Below are 15,996 nucleotides of genomic sequence, written 5' to 3' on the forward strand. Positions count from 1 at the left end.
GGCCCTTTGTGCATGGGTTTCAAAAAGTGTCCTAGCTTCGAAAAAGAATCGTGTATAAATGCATTGTTAAGGACTGCGAAGCAAACTCGTTTCTGAATAATATCTGTCCCCCCCCCTTTTGAGGAGAAACTTGATATTAGTTCTTAAATTGACAAAATAATCGTTCACTTTTCGATGAATGATGACATGGTATTTCACTAAATCGTATAACAAAAGTTTGGAATGGTCGCTAAATAAATGCATTGTATAAAATACAATATGCCAGATATTTGTTAGAACCGCGGGAAACTACCTAATTACTATCAGATAATTATAAAAATGATCTAGTCATTTAAATGTCATCATTTGCAAAACCAACTGGCCCAAAAGGTTTGTGAAAAATCACGAGACACTAATTTGAGAACCCAAATGGTGAAAATGAGCTCGAAATTTGGATTGACACTTCTAATGAAATGCAAACGCGTGCTGACTTGTGAACTGGCGCGTGGTTTAAAAAGAAAATGATTTATAACCTGTAAAAATTGGTCAACTTAAATTCACACAAAGAGAATCGTGATATCATATATATTTTCAACCTTGCTAGTACTATGCAGTTAGGCTGGAATAAAAGTGTACCCAATTGGTTGGAAAACCTTGCATCTAACTCGCAAAAAAATAAATACTTAAAAATTGTCCTCGTAATGTAAAATTCCATAGAGATTTTAATGAAATTTCGGATTGAGTGTAAATAGACGGGTTATGGCAGTGCGCCCGCAGAGTTAAGCCCTCAGTTCACTCGCCCAAAGCACTCCGGACGCTTTTTTCTCGAATCAACTTTGGCACTTTTAATCCCCCTGTATTGAACATCCATAACCTGTTTTAATTTATCATTAGGTTAGATTCTTTCGCGCAACGTCGGGCCGGATTCCTTTGCTGCAAAAAATTATATTTAAAGAAGTCCTGGCTGACTAATTCATCAACGCCCAGGTCAAATTGCCCTACATAGGAAGTTTAAAATTTTCTGGAAAGTTAACCTTCTTAATTAGTAAGTAGTGGGTACTCAAAATAAATACTAGATAGGCAAATGAATTCTACCCTTTAAATCACTTTTGTTGGTCAGCTTCTGTTTACAAGGAAAAATTATCGTAATTCAGTCACGATGCTTATTTTTCAAAATATATATCGGTTATCCCATTACAAATTTTACAGCCAAAAAGGGCCGATTGAAAAATATTATAATATCTAAACCAACATTTATCCTTGATATATTTTGATATGTAAATCAAGATAACCAAGGTCAATGTAGTAAGTATTGTGTAAAAAGATGTGAATGAGAAAACAGTTTCATCATTCAAATATTAATTGCGAATTTCATTCGACTTCTCCGGGGTGCTATGAAAAGTTTTTTTTTGTTCCATTTGTAAATAAAGATCACTTCCCCCTCGGATTAGTGTTTTACATAAGTGACGAGCTCGGAACCAATCCTAGAGCAGTCCAATGGAAATTCACTATAAATGAATGATAAAACGTCATCAAACCTTAAATGTTTTATAAAATTGAAAGAATTAAATGTTAACGCATTTCGAGTTTAGTTTTTCATTTAACAAATCGCTTTCAAAGGTCTCGGTCGCTTCTAGAAAGTTCAGATTAATGTCTTCAAACCTAATTTATCGATATCTAATTACAAAGGATATCTGCATTACTCCATCGTGCAAGATTTTGAGTCGGGATTCGACACTGAATTCATGAGATTTTGGTTCGAAAATAACTGGCATCTGAGTCTGTACATCGCCGGAGCCTACCTGCTTTTGATGTTCTCTTTACAAGAGCACAGGAAAACGCGAAAACCCTTCCATGTCATTTGAGCCTCGGTATTATAAGGTCAGTTTCGGATTGGTTATTTTAACCTCGGTATTACAAGGTTCAGTTTGGTTTGGTTATTTGAACTTTAGTATTATTAGGTCATGTTTGATTTGGTTATTTGAACCTCAGTATTGTTAGGTCAGGTGAGGCAAGGTTAGTCAAAAAGGACAGATTGCAAAAATTATAATATCTAAACCAACAATTTCGTATTTCCTTGATATATTTCGATATGTAAATCAAGCTAACGAAAGACTATGTAGTAAGTATTGTGTAAAAACATGTAAATGAGAAAACAGTTTCATCATTCAAACATTAATTGAGAATTCCATTGGAAATTCACTATGAATGCTTGAAACCTCATCAACCCACAGGGAATTTTTATAAAATTGAAGAAATTAAACGTCATTGCATTTCGAATCTAGATATTCATTCAACAAGTCTATGTAGTAAGTATTGTGTAAAAACATGTAAATGAGAAAACAGTTTCATCATTCAAACATTAATTGGGAATTCCATTGGAAATTCACTATGAATGCTTGAAACCTCATCAACCCACAGGGAATTTTCATAAAATTGAAGAAATTAAACGTCATTGCATTTCGAATCTAGATATTCATTCAACAAGTCTCTTTCAAAGGTCTCGGTTGTTTCTAGGAAGTTCAGATTAATAATGTCATCAAATCCGAATTTATCGATTTCTAATTACAAAGGATATCCGCATTACCCTTTCGTGCAAGATTTTGAGTCGGAATTCGATGTTGAATCCATGAGATTATGGTTCGAAAATAACTGGCATCTGAGTCTGTACATCGCCGGAGCCTACCTGCTTCTAGTCTTCTCTTTACAAGAGTACATGAAAACGCGAAGACCCCTCAACGTTCGCAAAGCACTTTTGATATGGAACATGTCCGTGGCTGTCTTTAGTACCTGTGGCATGCTACGAGCGGTACCAGAGATTGCATACATCATAAAGAACTTTGGCAATGAGAGGTCAGTTTGTGACAACAGGGCAAATTCGGTCTCTATGTTTTGGGTATTTGCATTTGCAATTTCGAAGGCGTTCGAATTAATGGACACTTTCTTTGTGGTCATGAAGAAACAGCAATTGACATTTTTGCACATGGCACATCACGTTCTAACGATGGTAATTTTTTGGTACGGTGTAACTGAATTGCCCGCTGCAGGGCGTTGGATTGTTGTAATTAACTATTCGGTGCACTCTTTCATGTACACCTAATTTTCATTGAAAGCAGCGAAAGTAAATGTTCCCATTAATGTTTCTATGATTATGACCAGCGCCCAAATTATACAAATAGTCGCGTGTCTCGTGGGGGGTTCCTACGCGCTTAGGGCCAATCTGAATGCTAACAAGTGTAATACTACGATACCAATGGCCATTTTGGGGATTTCATTTGGTCTAATTTTGTTATATTTATTTGTAAGTTTCTTTATAAAACGATATTTAACAACGAGTCCCTCGAATGATAACAAAGTTTAGAAAGGTTGGAGAGTTTCTGTAATAAATGTTTAGCTGTGTTTTCGTCGTAAATACTGTACTCACAAACCAATTATACTATAATGTTTGACTGACAAATTCTTAATATAATGTCCTACTGAATAAAGTGCATTTTGGCAAACTAACTAAAATCTTCTAATTCCTAGAAGTATTACGCACCAATAGCAAAGAATGGGATATATCCTAAAATGAGAAGACCTCAAAATGAGTGGACCCCATAATAACGGTTATCATGACCGTAATCGCGGTATAGTGTTACAGCAGATCCCTAAAGAGCAGTACAACCGGGATGTGAAAAACGATAGTTGTTTATGATGGTGTAGGTTGGGTTATTTGAAGCCCAATAGTATTAGGCCATACAACGTTAGTCTTGGTTATTAGAACCTCAATATTATAGATCAGGTAAGGTAAAGGTGGGTTTGATTATTTGAAACTCAATATTATTAGATCAGGTAAAGTTTGGGGTTTTTTTTGGTTATTTGAAACTCAATATTATTAGATCAGGTAAAGTTTGGGTTTTTTTTGGTTATTTGAAACTCAATATTATTAGATCAGGTAAAGTTTGGGTTTTTTTTTGGTTATTTGAAACTCAATATTATTAGATCAGGTAATGTTTGGGTTTTTTTGGTTATTTGAAACTCATTATCATTAGATCAGGTAAGGGAAGGGTGAGTTTGGTTATTTGAAACTCAATATTATTAGATCAGGTAAGGTAAGGGTAGGTTTTTGTTTTTTTTTTGCACCTCAGTAGCAAAAATTAGGCAAAGTAAGGTAAGGTTAGGATAAGATGATCTAATAAGATATATTCAATAAGTTTGTCACTGTTTACTGAGAGCTTGTCATGAAGTAACGTAGGTGAAACGTCATAGGCGGAACTAATCTTATAAACTTCTGTTGTACTTAATAGGCAAGTCAAACTGTAATGTCAAGAATTCTACAAAACTCTACTTGAGCACTGCTATTTCCCAAAACAGCAGCCACTATTTCTAAAACCGCAGTTTTGAATATTGCGTTTTGGTTTTTGGAACCGCGGTACTTATTCGGGAACTGCTCTTACAAGACACACCCTAAAAATCATCTATGATATCCTTTAAACAGACATACTCTTTATTTCAAGGTTAAGTATTTCCAAAGTCAGGATTCGACACTGAATTCATGAGATTATGGTTCGAAAATAACAGGCATCTGAGTCTGTACATCGCCGCCGCCTACCTGCTTCTAATCTTCCTCTTTACAAGAGTACATGAAAACCCGAAAACTGTTCAACGTTCGCAAAGCACTTTTGATATTGAACATATCAGTGACTGTCATTTATACCTACGGGGTACCAGAGACGACTTACGTCCTGAAGAACTTTGGCATCGAGTTTCCAGTTTGCCATAACTATAGGCCTATTCGGTCTTTAAGTTTTAGGTCTTTGCATTCTCAATTTCGAAAGCGTTTGAGTTATTGGACTCTTGCATGATGATCTATCCGTACTTAATAGGCAAGGCACTTTTAATCCCCCTGTATTGGATATTCATAAACTTAATTATAATTTATTTTATAACACCGTAGTACAAGGAAAACCATCGTCACCTAATCAAGTTGTTGGTTGTTCAAATACATAAAAAAGAAACGATATAAAGAACTAAACCTCGTAACTATTAAAACTTAATTAATCTAACGCCGGCTTTCAAGAAAGTAAAGGGCATAAATAACAAAACATTCAATAAAAATTTGAATATCATTCACGTCATCAACAGATACCTTAGTAAAATTCGAACATTGATATTTCTCGATTTTATCTTATCGTTTAACAAATCGCTTTCAGACGTCTCGGTCGCGTTCATAATGTCTTCCAATCCGAACTTAGCGAAATCTGATTACAAAGGATATCTGTATTTCTCCTTGGTGCAAGATTTTGAGTTGGAATTCGATGTGGAATTCATGAGATCATGGTTCGAAAATAACTGGCATCTGAGTTTGTACATCGCCGGAGCCTACCTGCTTCTGATCTTCTCTTTACAAGAGTACATGAAAACGCGAAAAGCCTTCAATGTTCGCAAAGCACTTTTGATATGGAACATGTCCGTGGCTGTCTTGAGTACCTGTGGGATGCTAAGAGGGATACCAGAGATGTTTTACATAATGAAGAACTTTGGCATTGAGAGGTCAGTTTATGACAACAGGGCAAATTCGGTCACTATATTTTGGGTATTTGCATTTGCAATCTCGAAAGCGTTCGAGTTATTGGACACTGTCTTCGTGGTCATGAAGAAACAGCCATTGACACTTTTGCACGTGACCCATCACGTTCTAACGATGGTAATTTTGTGGTACTCTGTATCTGAATTGCCCGCTTTTGGGCGTTGGGTTTTTGTAATTAACTATTCGGTGCCTTTTTTCATGTATGCATTGAAAGCGGCGAAAGTAAATGTTCCCATTAATGTTTCTATGATTATGACCAGCACCCAGATTGTTCAAATGGTCGCCTATCTCGTGGCGGGTTTCTACGCGCTTAGGGCCAATCTGAATGGCAAAGAGTGTAGTACTACGATACCAATGGCTATTTTGGGGATCACATTTGGTCTTTTTATGTTATATTTATTTGTGAGTTTCTTTTCGAAAAGATATATAAACACACCACCCTCGCATGACAAGAAAATTTAGAAAGGTTGGACTGTTTCTATGAAAAATGTGCGGGTGTATTTTCGTATTAAATATTGTACAAACAAACCAATTATGCTATAATGTTTGGCTGAAAAATTCTTAATATACTGTAAATGTCTTAAATATCCAAGGAAATGAAGTGCATTTTGGCAAACTAACTCGTATGTGTTAAGTTATTCATAAAAATATCACACGTAAAAGCAAAAAATGGTGTAAGGTTAAAGGTTTGGGTTAACAATTCCAAAGGGTCACACTATGAACCGAGAAAAGTGAGTGTAATATATAAAATTATACATAAACTAGTTTTTGCTTCGCAGGCCTTAAAATACTGCCTTTACACACAATCCTTGCAGCCATATCGTATGATGTACATCTACGATGAGGCTCTTAGTTTGACCTGACCTGTTGGCGTCCCCGTCGTGCCAGACTTTCGCCTTTGACAGTATAAGTATTAGATTTAATTGTACCGGTAAGGTTACGCATTGTGAATTGGGTCTTACGTTTGGTCGATATATTTAAAGCGAGAGAAACGATTATGATATTGCCTTAATTTAAAAGGGAGGTTTCCTACTCCCTTTGAAATTTCTGTCACTGTTAACAATAAGGATTTGACGCTTTCAATCCCGCTCCCCTATATCAACATTCAAAGAAATCGAGGGGAATTTTGTAAGCAAAAGCAAATATATACTGACGTTATGTTTAGAATGGTCTTAAGGCGGAGTTTATTCCTAGTTACGTGTATTTATCCAGAAAGTATTGTATCTAGACTCTTTTGCCATGGAAGGGGGTCTTACCCAAGCCCTGGTGGCATCACGACCCTATCCCTCGAGCCTTATTAAATAAATAAATATACTAGCTTTTGGCCCGAGATATTACAATTATTACGGGTAATTATTACTAGGGCAGGGCATCGAAGGGCTAATAACTCAGATTTTCTCTACCAATAATCATTTTAGCACTGTAAACAATAGCGCGTTCTGAATTTCTGTACTTATATGAAGGGTTAGGTAGGCGTTTTGGTTAATCGTTTTACCACAATTAAAGGCTGGCTATCGTGGGGCTACTCACTCAAGTTTTCGGTTCGCATCATACTATTGCAATTATTGTAGTAAGGATTACGGGTAATCATTTAAGTACTGTTGAAAGCTTCGCTTCGAGGAGCTACTCTCTTACGGTTTCTGTTTGTGTCGCACTATTACAATTATAACACTAGTTAATTTATTGAATCAAAGATAGTGGGTAATCATTTTAGAAAAAGTAAAGATTGAGCATCGAGAGGCTATTCACTCAAAATATTCTGTACGTCTTTTAAGGTTAGGCATATGTTACGGGTAATCATTTTAACCTCAAAGTATGAGGTTAGGTTAGGTTATTTGAGCCCCAATAGCAATAGGTAAGGTAAAGTTATTTTTGTTCAACCTCTTTATTATTATTAATCAAAACGCGTCTTGGATTTAACCAAGACCTAAAAAGTATCGATAAGAACAAGGTTAATCACTTGACTGAATGCGCAGATATTGAAACTTTTTTTTTTAATTAAAACTTACATGCTTAAGAAAGTATGTTCCATCACCCTATTCCATTGAATAAACTTACTTTACTGGTAGTAAATTTTTTCCCTCTCAATAATTTGAAAAATTTACTTATCTCGGGTTTTCGAGCACAATTCCATTCCCCGAAAACATTTTATAACTACATTTATTATCACTTTTAAGAGAGTACGTGTATGACATTGTGTCGTTAATAGGTTGCTAACATATCCCCGTTCATGCCCTGAACGCTCCATAGTGAAACCTTTTGTTAATTTTAGTGCAAATTTCAACAATTGCAGCACATTCAACATGGACGTTATGATTTTTACTCTTGGTTAAACTGACTTATGTTAATAGACCACTTCGACATGGAAAGACACGGGGGTAAAACTTTGCCTTCCATCTCGCTCGAGTGAGTCGAGTCGATGGAAAGATCATAAATAGAGCAGAGACGGCGAGGGGTGAAACCCCCCCCCTCCCATATGTCCCGATACTAAGGATTGACATCTCTTTTTTACGTAAAAAGGGTCTATAGCAACGGTATGACAGACAATGGTCAAACGGTTCTGCCATGGCGTTTCTATGGTTCGCAAGCAGTAGGGGCGTGCATGATATTCGTAATTTTTTGATTTTCTTTGTTGTAATTGTTAACTTAAGCGTGGTCGTAGCCTGAAAATTATGACTTGGTTATTTTGAAAAATAGCCCGCGTTCACCGAGTCGCGTGATCTACGACGCTGTGGCTCGACTCTGCCACTTAGTCTGTATATCTTCAGGAACAAGGATAATGCATTAACGGTTTTTAAAGGAATATGGGATTTTTAAACTTGTCGCTGCGAATCTTCCTATAGTAAATGTTGTATTTCTAGAAGCCCCAGAGACTTCTGGTAGCACTCTTTATGCATTTGGTAGAACAGTTTTATAGAAATTGAAATGGTAGAAGATATTTATAAAATAAGATTTGTTCGAATATTTAAACTTCAATTTGGTCGAATTATTTCGTAGTTGTCCTATTTCAAGGCGAGGAATGCTCTCAAAAACAATTACTATTTGCTGACGAATACCTTAAAAAGTAATTCACACAGAATTCTCGAGCAGCTTAACGCGTAATTGAGTGGGCTATTGCCTTGGTGACGAGGCCAGCGAAAGACAAGGCATGAGAATGGCACAAGGCGTACTTCAATCAAGGGGGGTATACAACTATACATCCTCCTTGTTCGTATCGGGCGCAGCAGAAGCTAAAGCAGACTACCCTAAATCGTTTTGTCATTGTTACGTGTAGTTACTAGTTATAAGGTATTTTTCCACACGAAAACTCTTAAAAGTGATAATAAATGTAGTTATAAAATGTTTTCGGGGAATGGTATTGTGCTCGAAAACCCGAGATAAGTAAATTTTTCAAATTATTGAGAGGGAAAAAATTTACTACCAGTAAAGTAAGTTTATTCAATGGAATAGGGTGATGGAACATACTTTCTTAAGCATGTAAGTTTTAATTAAAAAAAAAAGTTTCAATATCTGCGCATTCAGTCAAGTGATTAACCTTGTTCTTATCGATACTTTTTAGGTCTTGGTTAAATCCAAGACGCGTTTTGATTAATATCTGTTACTTCGGTCTTAATTTTTATTAATTTTGCGTACATGTGGTGGTAAATTTATTTCAGTGCTCATTCCCGCATGCTGCAGAAAAGGAAATAGTATGTCATTCAACAGACTGAGATTTAGTAGCTAAGGGGACGTCACATCAATATTTTTAGTCTTAATTTGAGCTGATGAAATAAGATATTGTACTAGGGTGTGATGTCATGACAAAGATTTTAGTTTGACTATTTCTGATGAACCCAGACCAGAATATACCAGTTGCTTTCAGGCTAATTTTGAACCCCATTTCCAATGTCATTGTGTCAACAACATCTTATACAGAACGGATATATCTCTTAACCTTTACACGAGATTCAACATATAGAATATCATCTTTTGTGATCAACTTTAACCTAATTTAAGAAACTAAAATAGTAATTTTTCTTGTTAAAAATGACATTAAATAAGACAACTAGCAATAATTTGGCAATATTTCGGGGGAAAAGAAATTACAGTTTTGTAGTATTTTGGAAAAGCTGGCAATATCATAATAATTATATAATATAAATATAACGCGTCTTAAAAAGATTTTCTCTTCCGTATAGTGTGGTAGTTTGGCATATTTTATTTTTCGCTCTGTCCTTAAGTACAATTTTAATTGGATTTAGCCATTGGGATAGATAAAAAATGATTAGCCAGCGTACTACGGGAGTCTGGCAATGGAACTGTGCTTAGATTTATCATTGAATATAGGAAATAATAGGATCAACAAATTATTTAGTAGTATTTATGAAACTAATGGTAACTATTTTACCTTTGATAAATAAAGTCAAATGAGAGTTACAGTAGTTTATTGATTACAAAAGTTAGGGTTAATAGTATTATTTATTTTATAAAATATAAATTGTAATTTTTTAAGGTTATGGCTGTTCAATAATTACTTTTAAATCATTAAAACAATAAATTGCTTTAAGAATATTTAAGTGAAACGTTTTTTAAAAGTTAAAACACGCATGATTATATTTTATTGGAATGTGCTAAATTATTTTAAAAACACATTTGGTTTGATAATTGCTACGTTTATATACAGCATGCAATTTGGAATTATATTTCCCTGGTTGTTATTTATTTATGGTATTCATTATAATTATTTTTCAGTAAATAAAAATTTTGTTTTTCACGTTTAAAGCTAACAGTTGCGTATTTTTTAAAGGGTTTCATTCATAACTTTATAAGGAAAATTATTTTGGACACCAGAAAGGCTTTTGAGAATAATTAGCGATTGCGTCCTAACTGGCAAAAAATAGACCTTAACAGGGAAAAGCTATGAATAACTATAATTAATTTTAACTGAATCTAAAATGTAAGTTTCACTATAAATACATGAGAGGGATTAAAAAAATGTTCAAAGACAGTCATACGTGAAGGTTGGACTTAAAAAGTGTGAAAAGTTCAACATTAACGTTAAAGCACCAATAATCATTTTGTTAATCTCTCAAGTGAATAATTCAATGATGAAAAAATATTTATACACATTTAATCCTAGGACTGTAAAATTGAGAATATATAATAGCCAGAAAAATAGTAAGCATGGATTTAATGTTAAATTATTTTAGGTATAAAAAAGGGAAGGGGGAGTTTGTTAAAATACTGCTAATATACTTAAAGATCCTTTTTAAAAAGGGTAGTGATTTGTTGGTGTAGAATCTGCAATTTTAGCTCAGAGAGTTAATGAAGCGCCTTGTATTTCGTTAGTGACATCTTCAATCCAGTTGATTTATTTTTTCTATATTTAATACTATTGAACTAAGATGGCGTTAGTGGTTAATGTCATTAATTGGTAGCTTTTTTTACTGGTTCCATCGCGCTTGGTTTTGTTTTATTGATGTAGAGTCTGCAGTTTAGTTCACAGTTAATGAGGAGCCTTGCGTTTCACTATTGAACTAAAATGGCGTTAGTGGTTAATGTCATTAATCGGTAGCTTTTTTACTAGCTCCACCGCGCGTGTTTTTGTTTTGTTAATGTAGAATCTGCAATTTAGTTCAGAGATTTAATGATGTGCCTTGTGTTTGGTAGCGACATCTCCAGTCCATTTTATTTTTTTTATATTTATTACTTTTGAACTCAGATAGCATTACTGCTTAACGTCATTAATTGACAGCTTTATTTTACTAATTCCACCGAACTTGTTTTGTTTGGCAAACGTCCGTAAAATAACGTTCATAAGGCGTTTCAATGGAAATTTAAACTGAAGTCCAAGGTGATTATGCGGTTAATCACAGTTGGGTTTTTTAGAGTTACGAGTGAAGTACTTGAGGTTTAATCGGGTGGTGAAGGAGGGGGGATTTGGGGTATTTCACCACCCGCGGACACGGGGTAGTCAGTTCCTGTAGGGTAGGAATGCTGACAAGTCCCATATTCCCTCAAAACTTTGTCGCCCAGAAGCTTGGCTTACAGGAGTGCGCCCAAACTCCCAACATAGTAAAGTGCATAATTTTAGTAACAAACCATTGCTGTTCTAAATTTTAATAACGTTGAAGCAACTTTTGTTCAAAAAAGTTTTTTTAGCGAATTCATAGCTGTTATTAACTTCTATTGTGTTGATGAACTTGAAGGCAAGGCTTGCCAAGCCGTTACATAATTATGCAAGGAAACCAAATAATTGACACGTATTATTTGGCCTTGGTACAGCTTGACGTTCTATAGACACACACTCAAGCAATACGAAGGTTATTTCTTTGAATATTTTTGCTGTTCTTAATCCAAAGTCGCTCTCATTCTTTGAACACGCCAGTCTAAAGTGTCTGTTATTTCGGCATAGAAGTTGAATATTTATATTTGTTGATCTGTCTATCGAAGTCTTGTTGTGTTGTTTTTTATAATGATGATGATCATATTTTTTAGCTGTGTAGTTTTAACCTTTTATAATGGCTATGATGAATTATCTTTCTGTTGAAGCTTAGCAGCTGGCACGTGTTGATACAATACGCTCGTAGTTGTACGAAAATAGTCTTTAAATTGCATGTTTCAAAGTTGAAAATATGCACTGCTTGTAGCATTTAAGTCGAAATAATTTTGTTCTTCGTTATATTAGTTATGTAAAGGGGCGGGGGTTGAAAGAAAACTTTACAATTTACTGGCAATTATATGTTCATTTAAATATAAGATTTTGAAGGTCTATTTTTAAAATTTTGTAACGCAACTCTTAGCTTTAAGATTGGAAACAGTGCTGCTAGGACATGAGAATTATTGTTTTGCGCGTGGGTTACCAAAGGGACAATGAAAAGGTTATTAAATTTTGAAGAAAAAAAAAGGTATTCCAGAAAGCTTTGCACATTCTACCCCTGTTGGTTTTACTCAATGGCACCCGTCACTCAGACTACTCCAGCTGGTGAGAAACACATAGAGAATATGCAAAACTTCCTGGAATATTAATTGTAAAAAAAATGGTTTAGTTATTTATTTACAAGGGTAATGTAATATATATATATATATATATATATATATATTACATTACCCTTGTAAATAAATAACTAAACCATATATTGGTAAACGCAATTGGGGAAATAATTCTCGAACTTTATAAAAACAAATTCTCCAACAATAGTAGGATATTAGTTAGTGGGACAAATTAATAAGTTCATATGGCTATTAAATAGTTTAAAAATGACTTTTTGTAAGTGGTATTAGATTGGGTCCGGTACACATTATTGATAAGTTATACAAAGGAAAGGTTATATTAATAAATAATATTGAAACACAAAATCTTCGCTACAGGGGGTTGAAATTAAAACAGTATAATATTAGATTAAATTAATTTAGTTTATAAAATCTCGTGGATTTTTTGGAACGGTTAATGCAAAAAAATTTATAAGCGTCTTAATGTAAAAAAAATATAGCGCGCTTAAAAGAGAAAATATGGTAGTTGCGAAACTGATATTTAGAGAACTCTTCGAATATATTAATTTTAATCAGTATTTATTTAATATTTGGTTACGAGTGTCTAAATCTCAGTTCCAAAAATCTGTTCAATGTTAACTAATAATATGAGTTTGTCTCAATAGTTTCACCAGCTTATTAAAGAATTATATTTAATCACATAGCATTACCAACAGGGGCTACGTTTTTAACTTGTTTTTACATAAAATACCATTTGGGCAAAACTAGTACAGAGTATTAAAAACCCTTCACTAGAAAATTTAAAAATTAATGCAAGAATCATCGCCTTTTTTCATAACAATAGCATGGCCCTACAATCCTCCCTCCTCTCCCATTCACGGTTATTATAGTCTGGGCAACATCAAAATTAATCTCTAACCATTGTAAACCTTAAACATGCTCGAGGGCCAACAATCTTACCCAAGCATAAATTACTTAAAAGGGAATATGAAACTATTAGTATATCTTCGACAGATATGATGCTCCTCTCTGGTACGATTATTGAAATTTTAGGCTTTACTCGGGGTAAATTTAATATGGACTTCAGGCACGTTAGTTCCCCTTTAAAGTGTTTAGACTCTTTCCAAGAGCAAAACAGTGACGTCAGTCAAGCTACTGACGAATCTCTCCTTTTTTCTGATCATTGCATCGCTGACCTCGTACCAGCCGTTGTCTTTTCTCACAAAGTTCACATAATGTCCCTCGGCCAACGATTGACCTTTATGAATAATCACCCCTTTAGTTTTAAAGAGAATCTTGCTCAAAGTGACATTTTGATTTTCAAAATTTGATATTTTAGTCAAAATCTTAATTGGTCGACCATCTCTGTAATCGCCCCGTAGAAGGCACAGAAAAACGTACTTTCCGCTGGATATCAATACATCACGCTCTTGTATTGTTGGATTATTACAATAAACGCACCGCATCTCTGTTAATCTCATCCTTTTTTCTAGAGATTTCCAATCAATTTTATCTCGGTTTTCTAGTGGAAGATTGAAAATGTTGCTTTCAACAATATTTTCCGAATTTTGTTCAACTTGACATTTGGGGCATTTGGTAACGTTTCGCGACTTTGACCAAAAAAGTTCTTTTAGAACCTTAGAGTAATCTTCTTCCATTTCTTGGCTTAGTGTCGTCAAGAGGACCATCAAAAATTCACTGGCGTCTTGTTGATCGTTTTGCGTAAAATGATTTCCAACAGCCATTCTCAGTTCCAACCCTTTACGACTGAAACTTCCTTGAGAACTCTCGATGTCGTTTATCGTGTTATGAAGGCACCGTAAAACTGGTTTTTCAACGAACGATCCATTGTAAGACTTAACCAATTCTCTTAATTCCGGCACTAATAAGAGCAGTTGCAAAACGCTATTAGAATAGCACGTTACTTGATCATCGTTAGCTAAACCCTTCAAGGGAAAACTATCCAAACTCTGTTGGGCTTTCCTTTTCTTCTTCGGTGTTTCTTCACATCTCTCTTCCTCGCCTTCTAAAAGGCTTTTAGATAGTGTAGGCGCACTTCTTTTCCCACCTCGCCTTTCTTTCGACTCCGTTATTTCCAAAAGAGGCAGATCTGGCCTATATTTTTTGCGAAGCCTGTTATACTCCATTATGGCTCGTCCATCCGCCTTAATTTTAGTCGGATCGAACTGTAATAGATGAAGTCCGGCTAAGGACGTCACTCTGGATAAAGCGACGTACGCCATGCCCGTTCCAAATAAATTCGGACCCAAATCCATAATGGCGCATTTTAAACTCATTCCTTGGCTTTTGTGTATCGTGATAGCGTACGCCAGGATGACGGGAAACTGCGAGCGCTTAACGTAAATGTTTGTCATGAGCAAAAATTTGACGCTAATTTTCTCAACTAAAAAGTCAGTGTTAGCGTCGTCGTTATTCGGTTCGCGATCTACTCTGAGAAAAATGCCAACAACGTTTCCTTGTTCGTCCTTCTTGAATCCAGTTACGAAACCCATCGTACCATTTACAACGCCTTTTTCAAAACTAATATTCCTTCTGACCATTATACGGCAGCCAAACGCAAAGAATTAACTCGCTCTCCAAACCGCCAGTTTTGGACGGTTCGTTTTGTAGGCTTTGCAGTCTCCTGAGAATGTTTTTATTCATTTTTTTGCCGTAGTCAGCGAGTCTATCCTGGCAAGGAATGACTTCAACTTTCTCGCCGTTTTTTCGCAGCATTTCACAGTTGAATTTTTCGCACATCGCTAATTTTGGCATCAAACAAATTGGGTGAAACCCTTCATTGGACAGCTTAATGAAAAGATCCATAGCCACCTCGATGTGTTGTCCGTCAGCAACCAATCTACTTTTTAAGGTTGCAACATCAGCTTCGGAAATATTTCCAATTCTAACTCTGCTTAAAATGTCGCCGTAACTTTGGTCGTTGGCTTGTCTAACATTTTGCGTTAGTTCATCGTATTTAAAAAACTTCCAAAGATCACTTCCTCCGATGCAATTGAATCTAAGTCTGGCTTCTTCGGAAGTGATTTTGATAAACGCGGGATTCCCTTGAACCGGAGGCAATTGGAAAAAGTCTCCCAAAACAAGGATAGAGACCACTCCACCAAATGGTTGGTTCATTTCCCAAAATTCGTTCAGTCTCAAGTGAACGTGAGTCAGTAAAACCGATGAGACCATAGAAATTTCATCAATAATTAACAGTTTTAAGTTTCCCAAAGTTTCTTTCATAATGCTCATATTGTCTGAACTCAGGGAATGGTATTCGGCGATACGCCCATGATCTACCGGTAGCATTAGTAATCTGTGTAACGTTACGCCATTAACATTCAGAGCTGCCAAACCCGTTGGCGCGGCAATGGCTACGCTAGCAGGATTTTGAAAGCGACGCCTTACGGCATTGGCGAGAGTGTCTATGAGAAACGATTTCCCAGTGCCACCAGGTCCTGACACAAAAAGGC

The 15,996-nt window shown here is 35.4% G+C and overlaps 1 protein-coding gene and 1 pseudogene across 1 annotated transcript; both read left to right on the forward strand.

Annotated features, from left to right (window-relative positions):
• The first annotated feature begins 2,512 nt into the window (after positions 1-2,512).
• On the forward strand, positions 2,513-3,079 carry LOC149697719 (very long chain fatty acid elongase 6 pseudogene; annotated as a pseudogene).
• A 2,112-nt stretch (positions 3,080-5,191) lies between these two features.
• LOC149697720 (putative fatty acid elongase 3) lies at positions 5,192-6,010 on the forward strand. The gene has a single exon (XM_089867232.1). It carries the CDS (start codon positions 5,192-5,194, stop codon positions 6,008-6,010), a length of 819 nt encoding a protein of 272 aa, XP_089723358.1.
• The last annotated feature ends 9,986 nt before the right edge of the window (positions 6,011-15,996 follow it).

Source organism: Phalangium opilio, unplaced genomic scaffold (genome assembly GCF_054372755.1).
Source record: "Phalangium opilio isolate 3A_F unplaced genomic scaffold, DU_Popi_V2 ptg000019l_1, whole genome shotgun sequence".
Taxonomy (NCBI): Eukaryota; Metazoa; Arthropoda; class Arachnida; order Opiliones; family Phalangiidae; genus Phalangium; species Phalangium opilio.